We start from the raw sequence: 26149 nt of genomic DNA, 5'->3' as shown, positions 1-26149 counted from the left end.
AGCACCATTTCTGGCTTTTTCTGTGTATGTGGTACTGCAGAATCGAATCCAGGGCTTCCTGCGTGCTAGGCAAGTGCTCTACCACTGAGCCACATACCTAGCCCACGACCTCATTCTTTTGCTTGACCTTTTCACTTATGGCTAGTGCTCCTCCACTGAGCCATTCCTCTGGTTCTAGCTTTTTGCTGGTTAATAGGAGATAGGAGTCTTGGATTTGTCTGCCTGGGTTGGCTTCCAACTGCGATCCTCAAATCTCAGCTTGTTTTTTTTTTTTTTTTTTGTCGGTCGTGGGGCTTGAACTCTGGGCCTGGGCGCTGTCCCTCAGCTCTTCAGCTCAAGGCCAGTGCTCTACCACTTGAGCCACAGCACCACATCTATTTTCTGAGTGGTTCATTGGAAATAAGAGTCTCATGGCCATTCCTGCTCGGGCTGGCTTTGAACCGGGATCCTCAGATCTCAGCCTCCTGAGCAGCTGGGATGATAGGTGTGGGCACCGGCGTCCAGCTAGAGCTCAGCTTCTTAGTAGGCAGGATTGTAGGTGTGAGCTGCTGGCCCCCTGTCCTCATGTGGGTTTGTAAGACTCAGTGTTTAGGAGGTGAACTGGCATTGGTGCTGCTCTAACAGTGGCAGACCCAGGTTTGCTTGTTTGGAGACAGTTTTGCTATGGAGCCCAGAGTGGCCTCTAATTCATGATTCTCCAACCCCAGTATTTTCCAACCTAAGATTACAGGTGTGCACCACCAACAAAAATTGTTTTAAAAACTGGGCACTGGTGGTTTATACCTGTAATCCTAGCTACTCAGGAAGCTGAGATCTGATAATCCAGGTTTGAAGCCAGTCTGGGCAGGAAAGTCTGTAAGACCACCAGAAAACTGGAAGTGGCGCTGTGGCTCATATGCTAGAGCGCTGGCCTTGAGCTGAAGAGCTGAGGGCTAGTGCCCAGGCCCTGAGTTCAAGGCCAAGACCAACGGGGGGGGGGGGGGGAAAGAAGGTAATGTAAAAGCTCATTATAGGTCTGATAGCTTGAAACCCGGGAAGCATGGGTTGAGCAGGGTGTTTGTGGTGGAAGAGATAGCAGAACAAGGAGGGGATACTTTGCTGTCTGGTGTGGGCCTGAGTCAGACCACAAAGCCTGCTGTCAGGAAGGCCAAGGAAGAGCCTGGATTCCCCCTTGTGTCTGTCTGGTTGGTTTTGGCTGGTACTGGGCTTAGATTCAGGGCCTTGAGCTCTTACTTGGCTTTTTCACTCAGAGTGGACCCTTTAACCTTTGAGTCATGCCTCCAGTTCTGGCTTTTTACTAGTTATTTGAAGATCAGAGGTTTAGATCTGTCTGCCTCGGCTGGCTTTGAACCGTGGTCCTTGGATCTCAGCCTCCTGAGTCACTAGAATGGTAGATGTGAGCTGCTGCTGTCTGGCTACAGGTCGACCCTCTTGGGAGATGTCAGGTGTGGACGGCTTGTGTCATTTTCTCCTGGGGTGAGTGCCCTGCCCCCCATGTGCCCCTCACCCTCACTACCTGGGTACCCAGCGTGAGCACCTGGGCAGGCCCCGCCTCCCTGGGAACCTGGCAGCCCTGAGACACTGGGGCTGGCCACAGGAGCTGGGCATAAGGGCAGGGGCAGGTTCTGGCAGATGTGGCGAGGGGCGTCAGCAATGCACTGTGTCCGGCAGTCCAGAAGTGGAGATGGTTTAAATGTTCAGACATAGTCTTCTAATATGTTACGCTAGACCCAGACATTGAGAGGAAGTGTGGTTAAAACCATGGTTTGAATAATATTCTGTACAATGTACACGTTACAAGTCTAGGTTTGTTTGGTTTTGTTTTTGTGCTGGTACTTGAATTCAGTACCGAGCTGGGTGAGGTTTTGTCTCCTTACCAGCGGTCATGTCTGCGCTGTCCCGGGCCTTGGTCTACTGACTAGTCCGGGGTGGGGGTGGGGGGCTGGCCAGGGTGGGAAGGGGTGAGGGGGCGGGATGGGAGGGGTGGAGGGTCTGGCTGGGGTGGGAGGGAGTGGGGGGGGCTGGCCAGGGTGGGAGGGGCTGAGGGGGGCTGGCCAGGGTGGAAGGGGGTGCGGGGAACTGGCCGGGGAGGGGCTGGCCGAAGTGGGAGGGGGTGAGGGGGACTGGCGGGGGGGGGGTTGGCCTGAGTGGAAGGGAGTGCGGGGAACTGGCCAGAGGGGGGACTGGCCAGAGTGGGAGGGGGTGAGGGGGGCTGGCCGGGGTGGCTGAGGTGGGGGTGGGGCTGGCCGGGGTAGGAGGGGGTAGAGGGGCTGGGGGGTGGGGGGGGCTGGCCGGGGTAGGGGGGGGTGGGGGGGCTGGGGGGTGGGGGGGGGCTGGCCGGGGTAGGGGGGGGTGGGGGGGCTGGGGGGTGGGGGGGGCTGGCCGGGGTAGGGGGGGTGGGGGGGCTGGGGGGTGGGGGGGGCTGGCCGGGGTAGGAGGGGGTGGGGGGGCTGGGGGGGTGGGGGGGCTGGCCGGGGTGGCTGAGGTGGGGGTGGGGCTGGCCGGGGTAGGGGGGGTGGGGGGGGGCTGGCCGGGGTAGGGGGGGGTGGGGGGGCTGGCCGGGGCAAGGGGGCCTGGCCCGGGCGAGACCTGGCAGTCCCTGTAGCTCAGGCCCACTTGGCCGGGGCTCCTGGCTTGTCCTCAGCGCCTTGGCTGCCCTGTGGCTGCCCTGTGGCCTGGGAGGGTGGCCTGCGGGGGGGGGGGGGGGGGGGCGTGGGGAGGCAGAGACAGTTCCTGGCCACACGGTGGCGCTGACACCCGGCCGCTGTCTTGCAGTGAACGAGTTCGCCGTCATCAGGAAGAAGTTCAAGTGCCCGTACTGCAGCTTCTCGGCCATGCACCAGTGCATCCTGAAGCGGCACATGCGATCCCACACCGGCGAGCGGCCCTACCCCTGCGAGATCTGCGGGAAGAAGTTCACGCGCCGTGAGCACATGAAGCGGCACACGCTGGTGAGTGGGGGCCGAGGGGAGCGGCGGGGGAGGCGCAAGGGGCAGCAGAGTGGGCAGCACCCGAGTGGGAACCCCCAAATGGGACCTGCTCTGTGGAGGGAAGATGGAGCCCGCCTGGGGCTCCCGCCCGGCCGGCCCTCCGCCCAGGGAGCGTGGCTCTACCCTGCCCCTGCTCTGGTGGTCACTCAGGTCCAACACCTTAGGCAGTTTGACAGGTCACGCGTGTTGAAGGATGGATTTTCTTGGAAGAGACGGCAGGGAAGTAAACAGAGAAATGGTCGAGCAGTACCTGGGGGCAGAGCACAGGAGCGCAGGTGGCGTGCTGGCGTGAGGTGGACCGTGCGTGGCCGGGGACGGGTGGGAGCGTCTCCGCTCCGTCACAGCCTGAGGGAGGGCGGGAGGTGCAGCGGCCCCCTGTGCGCACCAGCCTGGGGCCGACCTGCAGGTGGCCAGGCCGACCTGCAGGCCGAGGTCGTCTCAAGGCACGTTCTCCCCCCTTCCGAGGGCGTCCCCGCGCCCCCAGTCCAGTATGTCCCCCCCTGCTTCAGGGTTAGTGTGCTTCGCTTTTTCTGCTTTTCCAGCCCAGTGGGCTCCATCTCCCCATGAGGGTCTGTGCATGCTCCCTGCAGTGGGCACCAGCCTGCCCTGTTGGCATTCTGTTGGCATTCAGCCCAGTGGGCTCCATCTCCCCATGAGGGTCTGTGCATGCTCCCTGCAGTGGGCACCAGCCTGCCCTGTTGGCATTCAGCCCAGTGGGCTCCATCTCCCCATGAGGGTCTGTGCATGCTCCCTGCAGTGGGCACCAGCCTGCCCTGTTGGCATTCTGTTGGCATTCAGCCCAGTGGGCTCCATCTCCCCGTGAGGGTCTGTGCATGCTCCCTGCAGTGGGCACCAGCCTGCCCTGTTGGCATTCTGTGCCCTAGGGCTGTTGGTCAAGTCCCCCAGCCTGGCCCCCGCCTCAAGGGGGTCCCAGGACAGACCCGTGGACCTCCCCACCCCTCCCCTGCAGGGCAGGGACGTGGGGAACAAGAGGAGCCCTAGGAAGAGCTTTGGCCCACACAAGGAAGCTGCCAGGCCCGGCCAGGCCCAGCCCAAGGCCTCCGCTGTTTTCGCTCCCCACGTGCTGTCTATTTGAGCCACAGCCATGGTGTTTGAACCGAGCGGCATAGGCACCTCAGGACATTTTTCCTACTCAGGGAGAACTGTATCTCCTAGCCTTACGTCAGGGTGCCTTCTACCTTAGCCAAGCCAGGGCAGAACGGTGCTTCAGGAAACGGTCTAGTCCTGTTTGAGGACAGGTCTGCTTCAGGACCCTCACCCTGCAGCTCACGGCAGGACTCAAGGGCATCGTAACTCCCCGAAGGGTGTGCAGAGAGCACAGGGTCGTGCGTGAGCAGGGGTCTGTGTGCATCTCCCCCGTGGGTTCCTCCGGGCCTCTGCCTGCAGGCAGTTCTGAGGCCCACTGGCCTGACCAACACCCACTTCCCCTGCCTCATTGCTGGCACGGGTAGCTGCTGTCCCATCCCGTTCTAGAGCCTGAACTCAGCACTCTTGCTCAGCGTTTCCACTCACAGATGGCATCTGAGCCACACCTCCGCTTTTGGCTCCCTGCTGGTTAGAGACAGGAGTTTCTCAGATTTGTCTGCCCAGATTGGTTTTTGAACTGGGATACTCAGCCCTCAGCCTCCAGAATAGCTAGGATTATAGGTGTGAGCTATCAGTGCCGGGTCCAGCGGCTGCTCCCCAGCCTCCCCAGCCACCGAGGGGCCTGGCAACAGGTTGCCATGGTCTCTGTGCCCGCCCTTCTGGCTTTCTTCCTGAGCATGCTTCAGTCGGGCGAGTGACTGGCCCACCGTCTGGCTGGTGAGAGGCTCCGAGGACAGCCCGGTGCCCTCTCTCTAGGCCTCCCGCGCAGCTGAGCTCACAGACGCCATCGCGCCCAGCTTACTCTAGATAGGGTCTCATGAACCCTTTGCCAGGCTTGCCTGGAACTGTGGTCTCCTGAGCCTCACCTCCTGAGTAGCTGGGATTACAGGTGTGAGTCTCCGCATCTGGCTGTCCTTCACTCTCAGTCCTCTGCCCCCTGCTGCCCCGTCCCTCAGGACACGTTCTGGAAGATTCCAGCTGCTGCACTCCCAGCCCTGCCGTTCCCCCAGGCAGGCAGCATTGTCTTCCCAACTGGGCCTTCACCTGGGCCTCCGGGCCAGCTCCTCTGCCCCTGTGTGGGGTGAGTGGCTGGGGCTCGGGAGCAGCCGTGTGCCCTGTGTGGTGGAGGGGTCCAGCAGGGCAATGAGGACGCGCTCCTAGGCAAATGCATCCTGACTCCTGGTCCAGCTAGAGGTCGTGGGGTCACTGCTGCCCCTGGTGCCCAGCCTCCCTCCCTCTGCGTTTCCTGCAGTTCTGGGCAGGTCCCGAGGCTGGCGCGGGAGTCCAAGGTCTCCACCCAAGGGCGAGCCAAGGGCTCTTTCCTCCCGTGCCCGCGTGGGGCCTGGCCCCTCTGCGGCTGAGGGCCCTGACCTCTGCTGCCTGCCTGTCCCCCAGGTCCACAGTAAGGACAAGAAGTACGTGTGCAAGGTGTGCAGCCGCGTGTTCATGTCCGCGGCCAGCGTGGGCATCAAGCATGGCTCCCGGCGCCACGGCGTGTGTACCGACTGTGCGGGCCGGGGCGTGGCCCCTCCGCTGGGGCGCAGCACCGGCAGCCCTGCGGGCTCCCCCGAGGCCCTGTTTGCCGGCGGAGGGGTCTACCTGGAGGACCCTGACGACGACCCGCGCGGGGAGGGCGAGGAGGAGCTGGACGAGGACACGGCCAAGTGGAAGGGCGACGGGGACCTGGCTCAGGAGGACGGGGACTCCCCGCAGGGGCCCCGCAGCCCCTCCACAGAGCCCGGCAAGGACTTCGCCTGGGCTCCTTAGAGCCGCCCGCGAAGGGCGGCTGGCCGCTGCCTCGTCCCGTCCGCCTATGTGTGCGTCTCGTGGGTCTTTGCTCACCGGGGGGCCGGGTCAGGCCCTCCCCCGGGCCCCGCCCCACCCGCACGCCCCACCGGGAGCGCTGGGCGTGGGCAGGGGTGCGGTGGGTGTGGGCGCAGGAGTCTGCGTGCTCCCCGGGTCCCCACAGGTGTGTGCAGGTGTGCAGGCAGGGCTGGGCCAGGGCGTGCACTGAGGGCATCTGCCCTTGGCGGCCTGCTCGCCCGGGGTGCCGGCGGCTCTGTGGCCGGGCCGCGGTTAGGGCAGATCTGCAGGGCACAGGCCCGAGTGGATGTTGAGTTCCGTGTATATCTGAGCTGTATCTGCCTGCCGCGCCCCAAGCAGCCCCGCTCCGCCGGCTGTGTCTGCGCCCAGTCCAGCGGCCCCTCTCCTTGGCTCCTGCCACGGGAGACAGCCTGTCTGTAGGATCCAGGTCCCATGTGCAGAGTCCTGTGATCTTTTTACCTCCACGCTTTGGTGCTTAACACTAAATGGCTGCAGACGCCCAGGAGGCCCAGGTGCCAGGTGCTATCTCTGGAGGAAGCGGCCTCGCCCCCGGCCGGGAGGGTGAGGGGCTGCAGCCCCTGGAAGGTTCTGGAGGGTGGGCCTCAGCTCTTCATTCTCCAAGCACTTCTCATCCTCCCTGGGCACTGGCTGACTCCGGGCCGGGCCGGAGCAGGCTCTGCGTGTCGCTGCTAACACTGGAGGTGAGCCGTCCCGGCTGCCGTGCGGCCACACCGAAGCAGTTACAGAACATTATTTTGTTTGGCATTATTTTTCACGACAAGACTATATAGAGTTGTTTTCGTTTGGCTCCTCTGGCTCACTGTCCAGTCTTCTCGCTGTATTTATAGAGGCCCTCACCCCACGTCCATTCTTCCCGAGCGACAAAGCAAAGGCCTCTGCGGGGACCCCCTGCCGCCTGCCCTGTCCCCCGTCCCACGGAGACAGGTCCCCCGCGCAGGCTGGGTGCCAGCCTGGCAGGGCCCTCAGGCTGCTGACAGCGCTGTGGGGACCAGTGTCTTCCTCTTTTCCAGACTGTCAGCCAATGACTTTTTCCAACGTCTTTACTGTGTCACACCTGTTCTCTTTCGGCAAGGCGCCGTCATTAGGCCCTGTGGCTGTGTGCAGTGCTGTCTCCCTGAGTACCAGCTGCCCCACGTGGACGTGGCTGGCCTTCTGGCCTGTGCCATGGGGAAGAACCGGGGTTTTTATTGAAGAATAAAGTCAGCCACTGTTTCTTCCGATACCGGAGAGCGTGCCCGGCAGCTTGCCTGCGCATCCTTCAGGGTGCCCAGAGCCCCTCCGAGCCAGAGCTTCACCTAGCTTGCTAGGCTCACCTTGCCTCTGCCTGGCCCGGGGCCCGGGGCTACTTCCCAGTTGGGCAGCAAAGCTAGTCCTTTTAAACCAACAAAGCTTCCTGCTGGCTCCCTCCAGGGCTCTCAGAACTTTCTACCCTTCTCCCACTTTTTAAATGCCTTTTCTAAACACTTTCTTATAAAATGCATCTGGAACCCAGGCCTTTGCCGTCAGTGTCTCTAGACTTTCTACCTGTCCCGTCTCTCGGGCCACCCTCCCAGGGCAGCTCAGCCTCTGCTCTCAGGATGTCTGTCCTCTGTTGGGCTCTGCTCTGGCTTCCTTCCTGGGGGTTCTCTGTTGGTGCCACAGGGGCAATTCCTTAAAACCAATACTGTACTGAAACCCAAGGGCCAAATTCCTGTCCCACTCCTTCCCTGGGTGCTTGCCAAGTGAAAAGCTTTGTTTTCACTCAGTTTGCTACTGGAGAGTATGAGATTCAGAGACCCAGATGAATACATCCATCTCAGGAGTCCAGAGGGAAAAGTATGTAATGAAGGGGTTTGTTTGTTTACGTGACTGATTTTTTTTAATCAATATTCAAACGAATAAATATTTTTTTATGAAGAGGAAAAATGTGTAGATTACATTTCACATTTTGTATTTTCTCCTGTGTCTGTGTTTTGGTGTTTGTGACACCAAATGGAGAATGTGGCCCACGGGAGGGTGGAGGGTAGGGGGGACCGCAGGACTCTTCCACTGAGCCCTGGGTCCTGACCAGATTGTATATGTGGCCTCTCTGGGTTTGGGGAAACAGGACACTGCCAGGACTCCACAGGGACCTGACTCAGAAATCACAGCTTTGCTTCCAACTTTGCACATCTTCCTTTAAAAAAACTGAGAAAATGCAAAAAACTGGAACTTTTTGCAATATTATGAAAGATAATCTTACTTTGGCTCATTCTGTGACATGTGCAACTCTGAAGAAGCCATATTTAATGGTGGTTGTCTTTATGTTGTGTTTTGTATGTAGCCCTTTAGAACCACTGTAGTGAGGGTGCTCTGTGTGCTTTTCTGAAATATTTATTTTTTCAACATGCTCTCAACCTGTCAACAAAAATAGAATAGACAAAAAAGGGCAGTGTTTGAAGATTGTTGATTTTCTCTGGAGATAATCTATATTATATGACTTTATATTAATTATAACCTGTGTTTGTACTGAAGATGTGTTTAATATTTGGGGAGGAGGATTTTTGTAATCAGTCGGGAAATCACAGCTCTGCTGTCTTGCTTCTCTGTAGCCACAGGACAGGTGAACAGCACCTTCTCCAGTGGGTCTCTGTGTGCTCAGGCTGCCTGTGGGTTTCCTTTCTGTGACGGGATTAGCATAGACATTCTCGAACGATTGCTTTCAATAAATCCGGAAATGGCTGCTCCAAGCAGATGGCTGCTCTGTGTTTCCCAGGGGCCTCACCCTGGAGGAGGTGGCTCAGATGCGTTGGTTACCAGTGGCTTCCCATCACCCTGCCCCAGAAACCTTTCTGTACCCTGAGGAGGCCGATTCAGCTTTGGGGAAAAATGCCCCTCCCCCGCCCAACGTTTCGTTTTCCCTTGCCTGATAGTCCATCCATGAAGACACCTGAGCTTTGCAAATGAGTTGTTAGACCTAGGGTCTGGGCAACACTCCTCAGTGACTCTAGCCTGGTGCCTACCACCATTCCAATCAACACCCTTTCAAGTGTGTGTGTGTGTGTGTGTGTGTGTGTGTGTGTGTGTGTGTGTGTGTGTGTGTGTGTGTGTGTGTGTGTGTGTGTGTGTAGGGAGACACACAGGGCTGGCTACCCCAGGGCCAAGGGACAGTGGTGTGTGGTTTGCCTTTGGTGCAAAAGGCTGGTTCCTGCTGGTGGCTCACACCTGTGATCCTAGCTACTCAGGAGACTTAAGATGTGCTTCAAAGTCAGCCAGGGCCAGAAGGCTCCAATTAACCACCAGAAAACCGGAAGTGGTGCTGTGGCTCAAGTGGTAGAGCGCTAGCCTTGAGGGAAAAGAACTCAGGGACAGTGCCCAGGCCCCGAGTTCAAGCTGTACGACGGGCATTTTGAGTGGCGGGAGCCCCCCGCAAACCTCCACGGTGGACTGCCCCACGCTGCTCCAGCCCGGCTCCGGCCGGCTCCGGCCACACGTGGGTTGGAGGCCAGGCTCAGCAGCAGAGATGGGCTCAGGGGGAGTGATGGCAGCAGCTGAGCACCACAGGTCCCAGGGCCCATGGGCCCCGCCACACCCCTCTGGCACTTCGTGGTGTCGTGGAGGGCTCCCTGGGGGACGCGTGCCCAGGCTCAACCCTCACACACGTCGGGCTAGCACGAAGCGTGGCAGGCAGGGCTGCTGTGCAGGCCTGAGCCTGGGTGGGTGGGGGCCAGGCAGTCACCAGCTCTGTGCTGTGGAAGTCCTCGGCGATCACCATGCTCTGACTGCCGGCCTCCTGTCAGGGCCGCCCCAGTGGGGCCCCACCCTGGCCCGGCCTCCGCCCCAGCACAAGCCCATGTGCCAGGCTGATCCAGACGCGGGCGGGCTCAGCACCTGCCAGCACCTCAAAACCACAGGCACTGGAACACGACCTCACAGGCTGCTGAGGTAGGCCCAAGTCCACCGCAGCTGCCTCCTCCCTGAGGGCTTCCCAGGCTCCCCTTCCTCCTCCTCAGCGCGCCTTCCCCAAGCAGGAAGTGAGCGGACGGACTCGGACAGCGGAGGTGCTGGCCGGGTCCCAGCCCCCATCTCTATTGCGCTGCCGCTGCTGCTGCCTGCGCCAGGTCTTCCTCCCAGGCTCCAGGCAGAGCTCTGGGAACCTGGGGAGGCCCTGTTGCTTGGCAGAACCCGCCCGCCTGCTGGCCACCCCCTGGCCTCCTCAGTCCTTAGCTCTTGAGCTGCCCGGCCCAGGTTCAGCTGAGTTTGGAAGGGGAGAGCCTCTGGGAGGTGCTGGCCTCGGTGCTAGGTGAGAAGCCACCTTGGAGGGAGGGAGGAAGCCGTGAGGCCCGGCCAAGGCGGCAAGGCAGCACAGGGCAGGTGGGAAGTCCACGCAGGCCTGGGGTTCTGCAGTTTTAGCCTCCGCAAGGGGGGCCGAGAACGTCTGGAAAGGGGTAGAGTAGGCCTGGGGTCCCCGCTGGCTGGCAGCAGTCCTGCTAACCTCCGAACCTCACCGGGCCGGGGGCTGAGACTGCGGCTTCTGGGCAGAGAGGACTGACCTCAGGAGGCCTGGGCTCCCCCTGGCTGGCCCAGTTACAGAAAATGGCCAGAGGCTGCCAGGGGTCTGCTGGGGCCTGGGTTCTGTGTTCCATTCAGCTTCTGAAGACAGCAGACAGTGAAACTGCACTGCTGGGGCACCGGCCTCCCCCATCCCACACACACTAGGGCTGTGCAGCAGCAGCTGTGGGTGTAGCGAGGCCGAGGAAAGGGCAGCCAGCAGCCGGCCTGGGGACCCTGAGCTCAGGTCAGGCAGCTACCGTGCTGCAGCAGGTCAGCCCAGCCTGCTCTGGGCGCCAGCCACAAGTGCTGGGCACCTCTGGGTCAGGAAGAGGTGCCTGTGGGGCCCCAGGGACTCCCGGACAGTTCAACCACCCCTGCTGTTCCCGGGGGAGGGGCAGAATCCTGGTTCCTGACCCTGGGCAGCTGTCCTTCCTTGGTGGAGCCATTAGTGGGGAGGGCAGGGAAGGCAGAAATCTGTATATGTGCGTGTGCACACACCAACACGTATGTGCATGCAGCAACATGAGCATGCACACACCAAGCGTGCAGACACGTACATGCACACACCAACACGTACATGCAGTGACATGTGCATGCACACAGAATGCAGACACCTACGTGCACACTGAACGTGCAGTGACGTGTGTGCACAGCAACATGTGCGTGCAGATGTGCACACTAATACCTGCGTGCACACTGAATGTGCACACAGCGCCATGTGCATGCACACAGCGCCACCTACATGTACTCCGTGACACGCGCGTGTACCAAGTGTGCACACAGCAGCACGCTCCTGCACCCCCAGCCCCGCGGCTCCAAGGGGCCCTCACTCCACATGGGCGGCCACTGCGGGAAGAGGGAAGAGCCCAGCCGACCGCCCTGGACACCTCGCAGACCCCCAAGGGCCCAGGTTCACACGGCCTCCATGCTGCTGGGGGCCTGGCTGGCAGGCTTGCTCCCTGCCTTGCCTGGGCCGGGGAGGGGGCCCAGGCCCTCGGCTCCCAGTGGGCTTGCTCCCTGCCTTGCCTGGGCCGGGGAGGGGGCCCAGGCCCTCGGCTCCCAGTGGGCTTGCTCCCTGCCTTGCCTGGGCCGGGGAGGGGGCCCAGGCCCTCGGCTCCCAGTGGGCTTGCTCCCTGCCTTGCCTGGGCCGGGGAGGGGGCCCAGGCCCTCGGCTCCCAGTGGGCTTGCTCCCTGCCTTGCCTGGGCTGGGGAGGGGGCCCAGGCCCTCGGCTCCCAGTGGGCTTGCTCCCTGCCTTGCCTGGGCCGGGGAGGGGGCCCAGGCCCTGCCTGCCTCTCTACTAGGGCCTGGAGCTTCCCTGCAGGGCGTCCCGGTGGGGAGGGCATCCTGGCGGGGCAGGGACCGCACCTCCTTCAAGTCCCCAGGCCACAGGTGTGGCACTGCCAACCTCCCTCAAAGAACACAGGGTCTGGTCTGACCTTGGGCTGGCCGCACTGCCTTCAGCCCTGGAAACCTCTTGAAAGAGCTGGCCTCTCCACCTCTCCACTACTCCTGAGAAGGGCACAGGTCAGGCACCAGGGCTTGGCACCCAGAACAAGAACCCACCCCAAGGCAGGGAGGGAACATCTCTAAACCTTCTAGAACACTAATTCCAGCTCTCCTAGTTTTTAAGGCAAGCTGAGCAAGCAGATGCACATCTTTAATCTTAGCTACCAGGGAAGTGGAGGCAGGAAGACGAATTCAAGGCCAGCCAAGTAAAGACCCTACCCCATTGTGGGCAGAGCCCAGGAAGTAGGACATTTGCAACAGTGAGACCCTGGGTTCAACCCCCCATACTCCCAAAGAAAGGCAGACTACGAGGCAAGCACACCCATCTGTGTGGTGGGGATTTATTAGAGTGCAGGCCCATCTGGATGAGCTGGTGGACCTGGGATGGGCTCTGTAGGTGGGAGTCCTCTGGGTGAAGGTCCCTGGGCTGAGGAGGGTGGCGGGAGGCCTTGGTGTCCTGTGGACAGGCCCCGCTCGTGTTAACCGAGGGGACAGGGTGGAGGCGCTCAGAGCCTTGGCTCCTGAATACTCTCATACACATTTTCCAGGGGGCCTCGGCCCATGCCCAGGCCTTGGGGGGCATCTTCCTGTGCCAGGCCTCTCCTTGGGGCAGGACTCGCCCCCTGACCCTGAGGGTCTGGCTGGCCTAGGGTAAGTCCTGGATCCCTGTGTCTAGGCTTGCATATCTTCGAGTACAGGATATCCTGGAGGGAGGGAGCAGACGGGGGTGTGTATGTGGGGGAGGGGGGGAAGAGGGAGCAGACCGTATGCGTGTGTGTGTGTGTGTGTGTGTGAGGGAGGGAAGGAGCAGACCGGGTGTGTGGGTGTGTGCATGTGCAGACCGGAGGGTGTGTGTGTGTGTGTGTGTGTGTGTGTGTGTGTGTGTATGTATGAAGATCCACTACCGAGGCCCCACGGGTCCCATCCACCCCATCCCACCAAGACCTGCTTTACCTGAGCAGCGGGGGTCACCCCTGCCCCCCCATGCAGCTCCTGGGGACCCTTGCTCCTCGGGATGCAGGCATGCTCGGCCGCTGTAGATCTGGCCCTGGACCCAAGCTGGGCACAGCTCATCAACTGTGTTTCTCCCCACAGCACAGGACTGGCTGCTAGCCTGGCCCTGGGGACAGTGGCCAGTCCCACGTTGGAGTAGGTGTCCTCGGGGCCGGTGGAGGGTGCTATGGCGGCTGTGGTAGCAGGAGGGGCCCTGGGCAGCTGCTGCGGTAGGAAGGCGGAGGCAGCTGCCTGCAGTCTGGTGCCGCCCCTGGACATCTCTAGCCACAGTGGATGCAGATCCATGCTAGCAGGTCGTGGGGCTGAGGGTGGAGCCAAGCAGAGGTCACTCAGGTGATGGAGCAGGTCTGGCCTCAGGACTGAAGCCAGCCTGCCCAGGTCCCACCCATGAGGCTCACCTGTGCTGTGGTGTTTGCCACGGTGGAGTTCGTGCGGCAGAGGCAGGTCTGCCTCAGATGTGACTGGGGGCAAGGAGTGCTGGTCGGTCCCCTGCTGGCCCTGCCCTGGCCCGGGGGACGGCCTGGCACTCACCGTCTCCACCGGCATCACAATGACAGGACGCCTGGCTGGTCCCCTCTGAGCCTGCTTCCTGGGACAAGAGCATCATCAGGTCAAAACAAAGCAGGGGCAGGGCTGCTCGCTGCCGCCCCGCCCCGCCCCGCCCCGCCCCGCCCCGGCACAGGGGTCCATGCAAAGCTCCTGTCGGGCAAGGACCTAAGCCAGAATCCTGGACTGGATGAACATGTGGTACCTGTGGCAGGCTGTGCACAGTGCCCACAGCCAGAGGAGCAGGGAGAAGCACCCTAGGACCCAGAGGGCTGGCGGGGCTGGGGGCGCCAGCAGCCCCATCCTGTCATGGGAGGACCTAAGGGCGGGAGAAAGGGGCACTGGAGGTACCAGGCACACACCCAGCAGCCCCACTTCTGAGCAGCGCACTCCCCGGCCCAGGAAGCCCCAGGCCTTGCACTCTTGCCCACCTTCCCTCCTCTAGCCAGCGCTCCTGGTGAAGAAAGGCGTTGCTTGGACCTTTGGCTGACGAGTATGGCCACAGCAATGGCCAGAAGCATGGCCAAGGCTGCACTGGGAAGCCTCTCAAGGCACAGGCTGCCGCTAGAGCCGACCTGGTCCAGGCATGGCCGTCTGGGGAGGTCTGTAGGCCCTCATCACCAGCACGGACGGTGGAGGACGGTTCACTCAGCACCCACTGACAGCCTCCCGGCTCTCTGGCTCTCTTCCTCCCTGCCCCGTCCCTGCCCCAGGATCTGTCTTTGCTCAGTGGAGCTGGTCATAGCTGGAGCCCCGTGCCCTGACCAGGTAGGACATGTCCTTCCCAGATGGCATCAGGGAGCTTGGGGCCACCCGGGCTGCACTTACCACAGCCTCAACGCTGCTTGTCCTCCACGGTCGGTAGCAGCTGAGAGGTCCTTGCGGGTGTGGGCTGGCGCCCCACCTCATTTCCTGCCCGGCACAGAGCACCTCCCAGCAGTGGCTCAACCCTCCCTGCAGCTGCTCCCTGGCTGCTACACCGCCAGGGTCTAGGTGTGATTCTGTTACCAGCTAGCACTGTTCTGACCTAGCCCACATCCCTCCTACCCAACAAGGTGAACACTCACCCCCGAGGAAGGCAGCGCAGATCACCTGGATGGTCAGGGTGGCCAAGAAGACCGCACCCGTTACTACCAGTGCTCTCCGGGGCCTGTCCCCGCACACTGAGCTCGCGCTGGTGAGCGTTAGCTGCGTGGTTGGAGAGGGGCCAGAAGGGACGCACTGGGTCCTCACCTGGGATCCTTCCAACCCAGCCTGCCTCCTCACACACTTCTCCTTCCCCATCCCACAGCAAGCTAAGTCTTCACTGAGTGACACAGTAATGAAATCATTTTAATGTCCTTGCTAAGGAGATTCCCCAAGTCACTGGCAGTTGAGCTTGGTGAACAGTGTCCAGAAATGACCTGCAGCCCATCTGCACACCGCACTGCCCAAATACTTCAGGTCAGTGAGGCCAGACAAGGAGCAGCCTGGGGCAGGCAGGCCCTTCTTCAGGAGGTTCTCCTGGGAATTAGGATGACAGTGGTCTTCCCACCGGGGTGGCGGGCGCCACCCACGGCACACGCTGGCCTCTAGAACTCAGTCATCTTCCTGTGGGTGTCAGCCTTCCGTCGCTGGAGCTGCAGGCCGGCCTCCTGAGCTCGAAGCTGCCCCAGCTGCCTCTGGGCGCCCTCCAGCCTCTCCTGCAACTGAGCTGTGGCCAGGCCGTGCCTAGGAAGGGCCTGCCGGTTAGCGAGACCTCCTGGGGCCCCCGTCCTCCCAGGCCCACCCTACACCCTGGGCTGGGCCCCACACATACCGGCCAGCATTCCTGCTAAGAGCCTCCTGGATGCTCCCGATGTCCCGGCGGGTCTGCTGGATCTTCTCCTCGGTCTGGAAGAGCTGCAGGCTCAGGGCTTGCTTTGTGCTCTTGGTAGCGTGGTACATGTCCTTGTTCTTCCTTCCGGGGGGGTCCACCCCAGCCTCCAGGACCCCAGGAGCCTGGCTTTGCAGTTTTTCATTCAGGAAGTCAAACACATTCCGAGGAGGCTGGCGGCCCCGAGGTCCTCTCCTGCTCCCCCGGCACCGTGGGGGCCTGCTGGCACTGGCCTGAGCCCTCTTGGTCCTCTTCTGAAGTATCTCAGCACACTGGTCCAGGGACTTCCCTCGAGGTAACACCACAGCATGGATGGGCTCCACTCGGCCTTCCGCGCGTCGGCCCAGACCTGAGGAAGACGCAGGCTGCCACTGGCGCTGCGAGAGCCCAGGGCCTTACCCCAGCGCCCTCCCTCAGGGCAGCACACACTCACCCTTGCCCAACTCATAGCCCATCTTGGCAAGGAGTTTGGAGCCGATGCCCCGGGTGTGTACCTCCCAGCCAGCGAATGCAGAACTGCAGGTTCCAGGGTCGACAGTAGATTCCACCACTGCAGGAAACAGAGCAGTGGCTCAGCCAAGACTCCCAGGGTGCCATGGATTCCAGCCAATGGTACCAAAGGGTCAGCTTCTAGGCGGGGCCTCCCAGGGTGCCATGGATTCCAGCCAATGGTACCAAAGGGTCAGCTTCTAGGCGGGGCCTCCCAGGCCTCCCTGGTATCTCTGGGTAGAGAGCCAACTTCACTTCCTCAGGTCTCTATATCACCCCAGATTCAGGGTTCAAAGACCATCAATTCTTGTCACACATCCCTGGGACATCTCCACCTTCATCTTTTCTTTTTTTGGTTGGTTGCGGGGCTTGAACTCTTGGCCTGGGCACTGTCCCTCAGCTCTTCAGCTCAAGGCGAGTGCTCTACTGCTTGAGCCACAGCGCCACTTCTGGTTTTCTGGTGGTTTATTGGAGATAGGAGTCTCACGGACTTTCCTGCCCGGGCTGGCTTTGAACCATGATCCTCAGATCTCAGCCTCCTGAGTAACTAGGATTACAGGTGTGAGCCACCAGTGCCTGGCTTCTACCTTCATCCTTACCCACTTCTCACAAGGGCTTGACAGTGCTGACAAGCTCCCTTCCTGAAATCTCTGCCTTGGTTGTCTGAACATATGCTTTCCACTTGCAAGGATCACTTCTGCTACCCTCTACCAAAGACCCAGCCCACTGACAAGTCCATGGACTTGTCACCTTCTGTGATGCCCTGCTGAGTCCAGCATCTGTAGTCCCTCCCCTCTCCTGTGATCCTGTTGGGTATCTGAGGCCATCTTGGTGCTTGGCCAGACATACAGAACATGCCTGTAGCAAGTTTGGGTCCTGGAAGAAATGCAGCTCATCCACAGAAACCACAATGTAGCTGGGCCCTTCGATCAGGGAGTTGTGTCTGCTTCTGTGATCCTCAGGCCTGCCACGTACTCTCTGGTCCTGGGCTCTGCCGTGGCTCCCCATGCCTCCTGTTTCCAGTTACTCCTGTCAGCTGGATCTCTCCCGGGCTAACCTCACCTATTCTGCTCCAAACCCTGACTCTCTACCTCTGGCTCCTAAGTGGCTGCCATACCTCTAGCATAGCTGGAGTCATCTGTATCACCACTGTCTGAGTCGGAGGACTCTGGGCCCTCTGTGCGCAGAGGGGGCAGGATGCTGTCCCCCTCAACCACGGCCTCCTTTAGCAGCAGCGAGTCAAACTTAACTGTGTAGTAGCCACTGTCCACATCTGGGGAGGGAGCGACAGAGACAGGACACAGGTCAACAGCATTTTTTTTTTTTTCTGGGTCATGGAGCTTGAATTCTGGGCCTGGGCGCTGTTCCTAAGCTCCTTTTGCCCAAGGCTAGCACTATACTACTTTTCTGGTGGTTAACTGGAGATAAGAATCTCACAGATGGGCTGGGAAGGTGGCTCAGTGGTAGAGCACTTGCCTTGCATGTATGAGACCCTGGGTTCGATTCCTCAGCACCACATAAGCAGGAAAAAAAAAGCCGGAAGTGGCACTGTGGCTCAAGTGGTAGAGTGCTAGCCTTTGAGCTGAATAGCTGAGGGACAGCACCCAGGCCCAGAGTTCAGGAAAATGACTGGACCCCCCCCCCCCCAAAAAAAAAGAATCTCATAGACTTTCTAGCCTGGCTGGCTTTGAACTGCGATCCTTAGATCTCAGTCTCCTGAGTAGCTAGGATTATAGGCGTGAGCCACCAGCGCCCGGCTAGGTTAACATCTTTGACAGGTGGGACTATGGGAGAAACGGAGGGAAGAGGGGAGGGCTGAGACTGAGAGCAAACCTGTTCCTCGTAGGCCCACGTGGGAGCCCAGCACCCAACCCAGAGGAGCTAAGGAGTAGCCATATGAAGCTCATCAGGGAGACTAGGAAGGCAGCCTCACCTGTGATCCGTGCTGGGTGCCAGAGGCCATCCTGGTGTTTGGCCAGACAAGCAGAGCCCACCTGTAGCAAGCTCAAGTCTGGGTCCTGGAAAGGCCGCAGCTCATCCACAGAGACCACCTGGCCATGGGAGAACCTGCAGACAGCCGCGGGGGACAGCAGCTCAGATGCAGCCCTCTGGGAGCACGGCCACCTCGCCAGAGCCTTGCCCGGAGGGAGGAAGACGCGCGCGCGTGCGCACACACACACACACACACACACGCACGCACGCACGCACACACACACACACACACACACACACTGCTTCCCTTACACTCAGATAGATAAATTCATTGTCACAACTTCTCACACATGCATACACTTTCAATTACATGTGCATATATGGTATAGTTACGTTCTCATACTTTTGAATTCTGGGCCTGGATGCTGTCCCTCACCTCTTAAGCTTAAGGCTAGCGCTCTACCACTTGAGCCACTGCGCCACTTCCGGCTTTTTCTGCTTATGTGGTGCTGAGGAATTGAACCCAAGGCCTCATGCATGCAAGGCAAGCGCTCTACCACTGAGCCGCCCTCCCAGCACTCTCACATACTTTCCATGCATACATAGCAGAAAGTTTCACACATACACCCACATATAACACACCTGCACATACACAAACATGCAAACTTGTGCATATGCACACATTCTTATACACCGCATGCAAACACACAGAACACACAAGTATATGCATACTCTTACAAAACAAACGTGCAGCATGCATGTGCACTAAATGCACACTTATACACATGATAAATAATGCATACTCTAACACACATACATGTGCACACACTTGGCTTCTCTTTCACCATGTGCTAGGCTATCATGAACAGCAGCTACTTTGTCTAAGAGCTTTCTGTGGCCTCTTCAAATGTTAGGTTTCAGACACCAACAGATACATTGGAGGATGGAGGTAGGTGTACACATACTAATTCCTCCTCAAAACAACTAGAAGAAGCCGGGTGCTGGTGGCTCAGGCCTGTAATCCTAGCTACTCAGGAGGCTGAGATCTGAAGATCACAGTTTGAGGCCACCCTGGGGAGCAAATTCCATGAGACTCCTATCTCCAATTAACCACCAGAAAACCAGAAGTAGAGCTATAGCTCAAAGTGGTATAACTAGCCTTCAGCAAAAGAGCTCAGGGACAGTGCTCAGGTCCTGAGTTCAAGTCCTATCACTGACACCCCCCCCCCACACACACACTAGGAAAGCTGGGTGTGCTGGCAAACACCTGTAATCCTACTACTTAGGAGGCTGAAGCAGGAAGACCAAGAGTTTGAGGTTAACCTGGGTTATGATTTATAACCTCACAAATACGTTAGAGTATGTCTGAAAATACAAAATACAAAATAAAACTAGAAGACCCCAGTTATTACAATGGTGCTGTGACTTTTAGACATCAGTGCAACAGTAAATTTAAAACCAAAACCAAGCCTGAATGAAGAGGAAACATGGGGACAGACACAAGACTGTGACTGTTAACTTCACCAAATAAAGACATAAAAAGCTAACCACCAACCAGCACTACACACCATTACTTCAGACAGGAAACGATCTTAACTCTGCAAGAGGAGCTGAGGGCTCGCATTCGCTGCATGACACAGCCAGGGCTGTCTTACAAGGAAAGAATCAGCAAGTGGGGGAGAGGGAGACATAGTGGGGAAGGCTCAGGGAACTCCCACCAGTGTCTCTGCCCTGCCCAGGCTGGCATTCTGCAAAGGCCCTTCTCACACCTAACTGTCTTAGGCACACAGGGCACGCTAATGACCCAATGGCACCACTAGCAGTGAGAGCGTGCTCTTCAAGCACAGAGATTATGGCTGCAAAGTCCCATTCCACTGAGGATAAAAGAATGTGTCCCACTTTCCCAGGCACTGTGGCTCACGCCTGTAATCCTAGCTACTCAGGAGGCTGAGATTTGAGGACCAGGGTTCAAAGCCAGCCTGGGCAGAAAGTTCCCGTGAGACTCTTATCTCCAATTAACCACTCAAAAGCTGGAAGTGGCACTGTGGTTCAAGCAGTAGAGCACTAGCCTTGAGGCTCAGGGACAGCACCCAGGCCCTGAGTTTAAGCCCTACAACTGACCAAAAAAAAAAGTGTCCTAGAAATATCCCTTTCAACATACATAGACTAATTGGCCAAATTGCTAGGAATCTTTGGAAATTTCTGAAGACTTAAAATTTGGCATAATTTGAGTGTTCTTTTTCTGAAAAACTTGATTATCAGCATTTCAGATTTCAGAGTTGGGGGGAATACTTTCATATATATCATGAGACATAAAAAGTTTACACCCACAGCTTCTAGAACCTTTTACACTACTTTTCGGGTGGCCTCATGAGACCGGTCACATGAGGTCTGGTTAGAATCTCCCACTTGTGGCACCATGTCAAGGCTCAGGAAGTTTCAGATTTTTGGAACAGGGTTGCTTAATTCATAGCACTCTAGCTCAGTGAGTTCAGAGACAAAGTTGATGCTCTCAAGGTTTGGGAGACAGAGGTACTGAGAGGTACTTCTTTCCTTCCTTCCTTCCTTCCTTCCTTTCTTTTGCCAGTTGTGGGGCCTGAACTCTGGACCTGGGCTCTGACCTTCAGCTCTTGAGCTCAAGGCTAGCGCTCTACCACTTGAGCCACAGCGCCACTTCTGGCTTTTTCCATTTATGTGGTGCTGAGGAATCAAACCCAAGGCGTCATGCATGCAAGGCAAGCGCTCTACCACTGAGTCACCTTCCCAGCCCCTGAGAGCTATTTCTTAATGGGCACAGGGTTCCTAATTGGGGATGAACACGTTCTAAAAATAGTAGCGATGAGGGGCTGGGAAGGTGGCTCAGTGACAGCGCTTGCCTCACATGCATGAGGCCTTGGGTTCGATTCCTCAGCACCTCATAAAAAAAGCTGGAAGTGGCGCTGTGGCTCAAGTGGTAGAGTGCCAGCCTTGAGCTGAAGAGCTGAGGGACAGCCCCCAGGCTCAGAGTTCAGGCCCCATGACCAAAACAAAACAAAACAAAAAAATTGTAGTGATAAAAATATATAACACTATGAAAGTCACTGTTACCACTGTTAACCATCTAATGATGGTTAAAATGGGCCATATGTTATATACATGTTGCCCTAATAGTGTACCCTGGTGCCAGTGACTCACTGCCAAAGCAGAAAGGTCAAAGACTTCATCTCCAAAAATACTCAGCAAAAAACAGTGCTGGAGACATGGTTTAAGTGGTAAGGCATCAGCAGAGCAAGCGTGAAGCCCTCAATTCAAACATTAGTACAAAAAAGAAAGTAACAAAGATTTTAAAAATAGGTGAATTAACATGGAATGTAAAACACGTTATGACTTAGTACAATGGAAGAAAATGTTCTTAAATGTTTCTAAATAAAAAACATTTGGATTTGTTTGTTTATTGTCAGTCATGGGACTTGAACTTTGGGCCTGGGCGCTGTCCCTCAGATCTTCAGCTCAATGCTAGCACTCTACCACTTCAGTCACAGCACAACTTCCAGCCTTATGTTTACATGGTGCTGAGGAATCAAACCCAGAGCCTCATGCATGCAAGGCAAGCACTCTACCACTGAGCCGCCTTCCCAGCCCCTAGAATTACTTATTGAAAGAGTATAAACTGAGAATTACCCACAGCAAAATGTAAAACCACTGAACTTAATATAGAGAGAAAAATGTGAGGCAATTTTTTATACCCAATAAAACTAACCTTTGGGGCCAGAAAACAAAATTGACCTTCAAATATTGTGAACATATTTTTTTTTTTTTGGTTGGTCGTGGGACTTGAACTCTGGGCCTGGGCACTGTCCCTCAGCCCTTCAGCTCAAGGCCAGTGCTCTACCACTTGAGCTACAGCGCCACTTGCGGTTTTCTGAGCAGTTTACTGGAGATAAAAGTCTGACTTTCCTGCCTGGGCTGGCACTGAATGGTGATCCTCAGATCTCAGCCTTCTTAGTAGCTAGGATGACAGATGACCAGCGCCTGGTGCCTGGTGCCCGGCAACATGAAATCTTTCAATAAGTCAGATTACCAGGTATTACTCCCTTGAGCTCATCCTGAAAGAAGCTCCAACAAATCATGGTAAACATTGTAGGGGTAATTAGGGTTATATAAAAACACTTCTAGCCTGGCAGTGGTGGTTCATACCTGCAATCCTAGCTACTCAGGAGGCTTAGATCTGAGGATCACAGTTCCAAGCCAGCTGCTGGGGCAGGGAAGTCCAGGAGACTCTTATCTCCAATTAACCATCAGAAAGTCAGAAGTGGAGCTGTGGCTCAAAGTGGCAAATGCTAGCCTTGAGCAAAGGAATTCAGGGATAGCACCCAGGACCTCTGAGTAAGCCCCACGAAACAAAAAATACAAAACCAAAAAAACCCACTTCTAACAGTCCTCTACCACCACAACTGGACATAGAAGCATGAATGCTGCTATTCTGAGACTGTCATGTATATACAGTGGATAAAACAAGCAAGCTGTTACAGAACAGCTGGAGCCCTTACCTCATGTACCTGTGAACCAGGAATGGGGTGGGCAGAGAAAAACATGGGACCAGCAGAGATTGAGTGTAAATACAGTCACCATTCACTTGAACTGGGAATATCTGTGTGAACTCATGAAATAGTTATGCATGTGTACTTACAAGCACGCTGTATCCACTGATATTTCCTAGTTTTATTCCTGAAAAGACCCAAAATGATAACTGGCTGACGACAATCGGCAAGGTGGTACCCAAATGGGGGGGTGGTCTTAATGCCCCTTCATATCAAGTGAAACCAAGGCTTTTCAAAAACTTCCACAACAACAGATCTGGGCAGGAAGTAACTTGCTGAGCGTATTCTGTCCCTGACAGCAGGAGGCTGTCAGATTGGTTAAAATGTGAAGGAGCCCACCTGAAGAGGATCCACAGGCTATAACTGGGACAATCTGTGACTCTAAAGATTGAAACTGTAAGGGAATCAATACATGTAAATAATCCAGGGTCAGAAGGCTATGAATTCGCTATCCATTTGCTTTAGCCGCTTAAGTATTGGGATTGCAGGTATGTACAACTGTGTCCAGTAGGGGATTATACAGACATAGGCAGGCACACAGGTAATAGGGCTGGAATTCAGGGCATGGAAACCGTCCCTTAACTTTTTCACTCAAGGCTGTAGCTCTAGCACTTGGGCCACAACTCCACTTCCAGCTTTTTGCTAGTTAATTGGAGATACAAATATCATGGATTTTTCTGTCCAGGTTGGCTCTGAACAGCCAATCCTCAGATTTTAGCCTCCTGAGCAGCTAGGATTGCAGGTTAAGCCACTGATACTTTTTTGTGCCAGTCCAAGGGCTTGAACTCAGGGCCTGAGTGCTGTCCCTAAGCTTTTTGCTCAAAGCTAGTGCTCTACTATTTGATCCAACTTTAAGCTTTTTTTGAGCAGTTTACTGGAGGTAAGAGTCTCATGGACTTGCCTGCCTGAGCTGGCTTCGAACTGCAATCCTCATTATCTCAGCTTCCTGAGTAAGCTAGGATTACAGGTGTAAGCCACCAATGCCCAGCAGAATATTATGGGTGTTCTTTTTTGTTTTGGTCAGTCATAGGGCCTGAGCTCTGGGCCTGGGCGCTGTCTCTCAGCTCTTCAGCTCAAGGCTAGTGCTTTACCACTTGAGCCACAGCGCCACTTCCAGCTTTTTCTGATTATGTGGTGCTGAGGAATCGAACCCAGGGCCTCAAGCATGCAAGGCAAGCACTCTCCCACTGAGCCACCTTCCCAGCCCCGATATTATGTCTTTTAAGTAACTAATTCATCACCTTCCTAGAATGACTATCAATTCATAATCTTGGAAAATAAGTAAACAAGATAAAAATGGTATTTATCCTCCCTTGTATTTATGAACTGCACCACTGGGAATCCAAAGTATGAGGAATGTGCCCCTTTCACCCTAGCTGACAAAGGATGCCTCCTAAGTGAACAGCACCTGGTCCTGCTGAAGGGGCTGGAACTGAGTGTGAGCAAGTGCCTGTGTAACCCATGTGAACTGTGGTACAGGTGTTAGCAGAGTGAGGACAGAGAGGGCCTCGAGAGGAGTGTAGATGGCTAGACTCAGCTACAATATCATCAAATTTTAAAAATGGCCAAGTTGGGGCTGGGAAGGTCACTCAGTGGTAGAGCGCTTGCCTTGCATGCATGAGGCCCTGGGTTCGATTCCTCAACACCACATAAGCAAAAAAGAAAAAAGCCGGAAAGTGGCGCTGTGGCTCAAGTGGTAGAGTGCTAACCTTGAGCTGAAGAGCTGAGGGACAGCGCCCAGGCCCAGAGTTCAGGCCCCCCCCCCCCCAAGAAAACGGCCAAGTTTACCCACTGTGACACTTAGAGGGTGAGCACAGAACAAGAACTGCTTGTCATAAGGGTCTTAGTTTTTTTGTTTTTTTTTCGGGGGTCCGGTCGTGGGGCCTGAACTCTGGGCCTGGGCGCTGTCCCTCAGCTCTTCAGCTCAAGGCGAGCGCTCTACCACTTGAGCCACAGCGCCACTTCCAGCTTTTTTTCTTTTTGCTTATGTGGTGCTGAGGAATCGAACCCAAGGCCTCATGCATGCAAGGCAAGCGCTCTACCACTGAGCCACCTTCCCAGCCCCGGTATTAGTTATTTTTGCAGAGTTGTTTTAGGCTGAGTTGCTAAAGAAGTTCATCTGTCCATACGTAATCCTGGCTACTTGAAGAAGGTAAAATCTGAGGAATGTGGTGCCAAGTCAGGCTGAAAAGGAAAGCCCAGGAGACTCCTATTTCCAATTAACTAGCAAAAAGCCAGAAATGTAGTTCCAGTGGTACAGTGCCAGCCTTGGGTGAAAAAGATAAGGGACAAAGCTAGGCACTGGTGGCTCTCACCTGTAGTCCTCGCTACTCAGGAGGCTGAGATCTGAGGATCACGGTTCAAAGTCAGCCCAGGCAGGAAAGTCCGTGAGACTCTTACCTCCAATAAACCACTAGAAAACCGAAGTAGCACTGTGGCTCAAGTGGTAGAGCACTCACCTTGAGCTGAAGAGCACAGGGACAGCACCCAAGCCCACAGTTCAAGGCCCATGACCAACCAAAAGAAAAAAAAAAAAAAAAAGAAAAGAAAAAGATAAGGGACAGTGTCCAGGCCCTGAGTTCAAGCCATACTGGCACAAGTAAAAACTAAACGTTTCACTCTAAAGAATTAAGCTAATGATGGGGCTGGGGCTGTATTCTCACCACCAACCCCTCCAATCTTCTTGATCTACTCAAGAAAGCCCCCTTTAAGGAAGCAAGTACCTGACGGAGAACAGTGGTGTAAAAACTTGCCCGCCACTCCACTGGGTAGAGGGGGCAGCACGAGGCGACCCAACAGGGAGAGGACCATGGCGGGGCGGTCCCGTGTCCGTATCCCGGGGGCGACATGAGGGCAGCAAGGGCTTTACCTGCAGTTCTCCTTGAAGCGGCACTTTCCCTCCAGGAAGAACGGGCAGGGCTTCAGGGACTTGTGGGTAGGGTACAGGTAGAGAACGCGCACGCAGGCGGTGCCGTCCTCGGCCTCCTCCGTGCCCACCACCATGGCGTTGTGGTACTCCAGGGTTCCCCAGGCGCTGTAGTAGGGCGCGTTCACTTTGGCACCGCTCAGCTCTTCCTCCGGGTCTCGGTCCTCCCCCTCTTCCCGCCCAGGGGTGGTGGGCTCTGGCCTGGCCTCCCCCTCGGGGACAGTCTCCAGGTCGGCCCCGGGGGCGGCGGGCGCCTCCGCCGCCTCCGCGATGGCCTTCTGGAAAGCCAGGTACTCGGCATCGTCCCGGGCCGCGGGCTCCGGCTCCAGCGCCGCCAGCAGCTTGCTCTTCCTGACGGACACCAGGCTGGCCTCGGTCAGCGCGATCAGCTCCTTCAGGTCGCCCTGCAGCTGGCGCAGGTCCGCCTCGGCGGCCGCGTCGGGGCCGGCGCCCGGGCCCGCGTCGGGGCTGGAGCCGAGGCCCGCGTCGGGGCCGGAGTCGGGGCCGGGGTCGAGGCCCGCGTCGGGGCCGGCGTCGGGGCCGGGGTCGAGGCCCGCGCCCGGGCCCGCGTCGGGGTCGGGGCCGAGGCCCGCGCCCGGGCCCGCGTCCAGCGCCCGCTCCACCAGCCGCAGCTGGGCGTGGTACGTCTGCAGGGCCGCCTCCAAGCTCTCCTCGTCCATGCCGACCGGCGGGCGGCGGCCCGGGGAGCCGCTCGGGGGGAGCGATGGCCCGGAGCGCCGCAGGCCGGCAGGCCGCGGCCTCGCAGCCCCGGGCGCCCGGAACCGCCGGCCCGAGTCCCCTCCCCGCCGCCGTCCAGGCCCTCACGACTCCCGGCACGCACCGCGG

The 26149-nt window shown here is 57.3% G+C and overlaps 3 protein-coding genes across 5 annotated transcripts in view; 1 reads left to right on the top strand and 2 right to left on the bottom strand.

Annotated features, from left to right (window-relative positions):
• Nucleotides 1-17788, top strand: part of LOC138841567 (zinc finger and BTB domain-containing protein 46) — a 63613-nt gene extending 45825 nt beyond the window's left edge. The window contains exons 4-5 of one of the 2 annotated variants that reach the window (XM_070042314.1): nt 2776-2951; nt 17712-17788. In XM_070042314.1, coding sequence (XP_069898415.1) covers nt 2776-2951; nt 17712-17750 — 215 coding nt within the window. In that variant the 3' untranslated portion in view covers nt 17751-17788. Of the gene's footprint in view, nt 1-2775; nt 2952-5492; nt 8651-17711 lie in introns of those variants that run through there. The other variant, XM_070042313.1, reaches the window with a different exon arrangement.
• LOC138841573 (lck-interacting transmembrane adapter 1-like) lies at nt 12301-14749 on the bottom strand. 2 transcript variants are annotated; one of them, XM_070042330.1, is made up of 4 exons: nt 13727-14749; nt 13374-13564; nt 12916-13277; nt 12301-12665 (listed from the first exon to the last, which is right to left on the bottom strand). In XM_070042330.1, exons 1-4 carry the CDS (start codon nt 13822-13824, stop codon nt 12468-12470), a joined length of 849 nt encoding a protein of 282 aa, XP_069898431.1. In that variant the 5' UTR covers nt 13825-14749; the 3' UTR covers nt 12301-12467. The 2 variants fall into 2 exon arrangements, with proteins under 2 accessions (XP_069898431.1, XP_069898430.1); XM_070042329.1 differs by having other exon boundaries at nt 12553-13277; nt 13727-13840; nt 14350-14749.
• Nucleotides 14833-26130, bottom strand: LOC138841568 (zinc finger CCCH-type with G patch domain-containing protein-like). Its single transcript, XM_070042315.1, has 6 exons — nt 25247-26130; nt 17799-17932; nt 16983-17138; nt 15810-15926; nt 15320-15725; nt 14833-15231 (listed from the first exon to the last, which is right to left on the bottom strand). The coding sequence occupies exons 1-6, from the start codon at nt 25981-25983 to the stop codon at nt 15093-15095; spliced, it is 1689 nt and encodes a 562-aa protein (XP_069898416.1). The 5' UTR covers nt 25984-26130; the 3' UTR covers nt 14833-15092.
• Nucleotides 26131-26149: the final 19 nt, after the last annotated feature.

Source organism: Dipodomys merriami, unplaced genomic scaffold (assembly GCF_024711535.1).
Source record: "Dipodomys merriami isolate MVZ:Mamm:240054 unplaced genomic scaffold, mDipMer1.0.p SCAF_322, whole genome shotgun sequence".
Taxonomy (NCBI): Eukaryota; Metazoa; Chordata; class Mammalia; order Rodentia; family Heteromyidae; genus Dipodomys; species Dipodomys merriami.
Note: the sequence above shows the minus strand (reverse complement) of the source record. Positions and strands in the feature narration are given on the sequence as shown.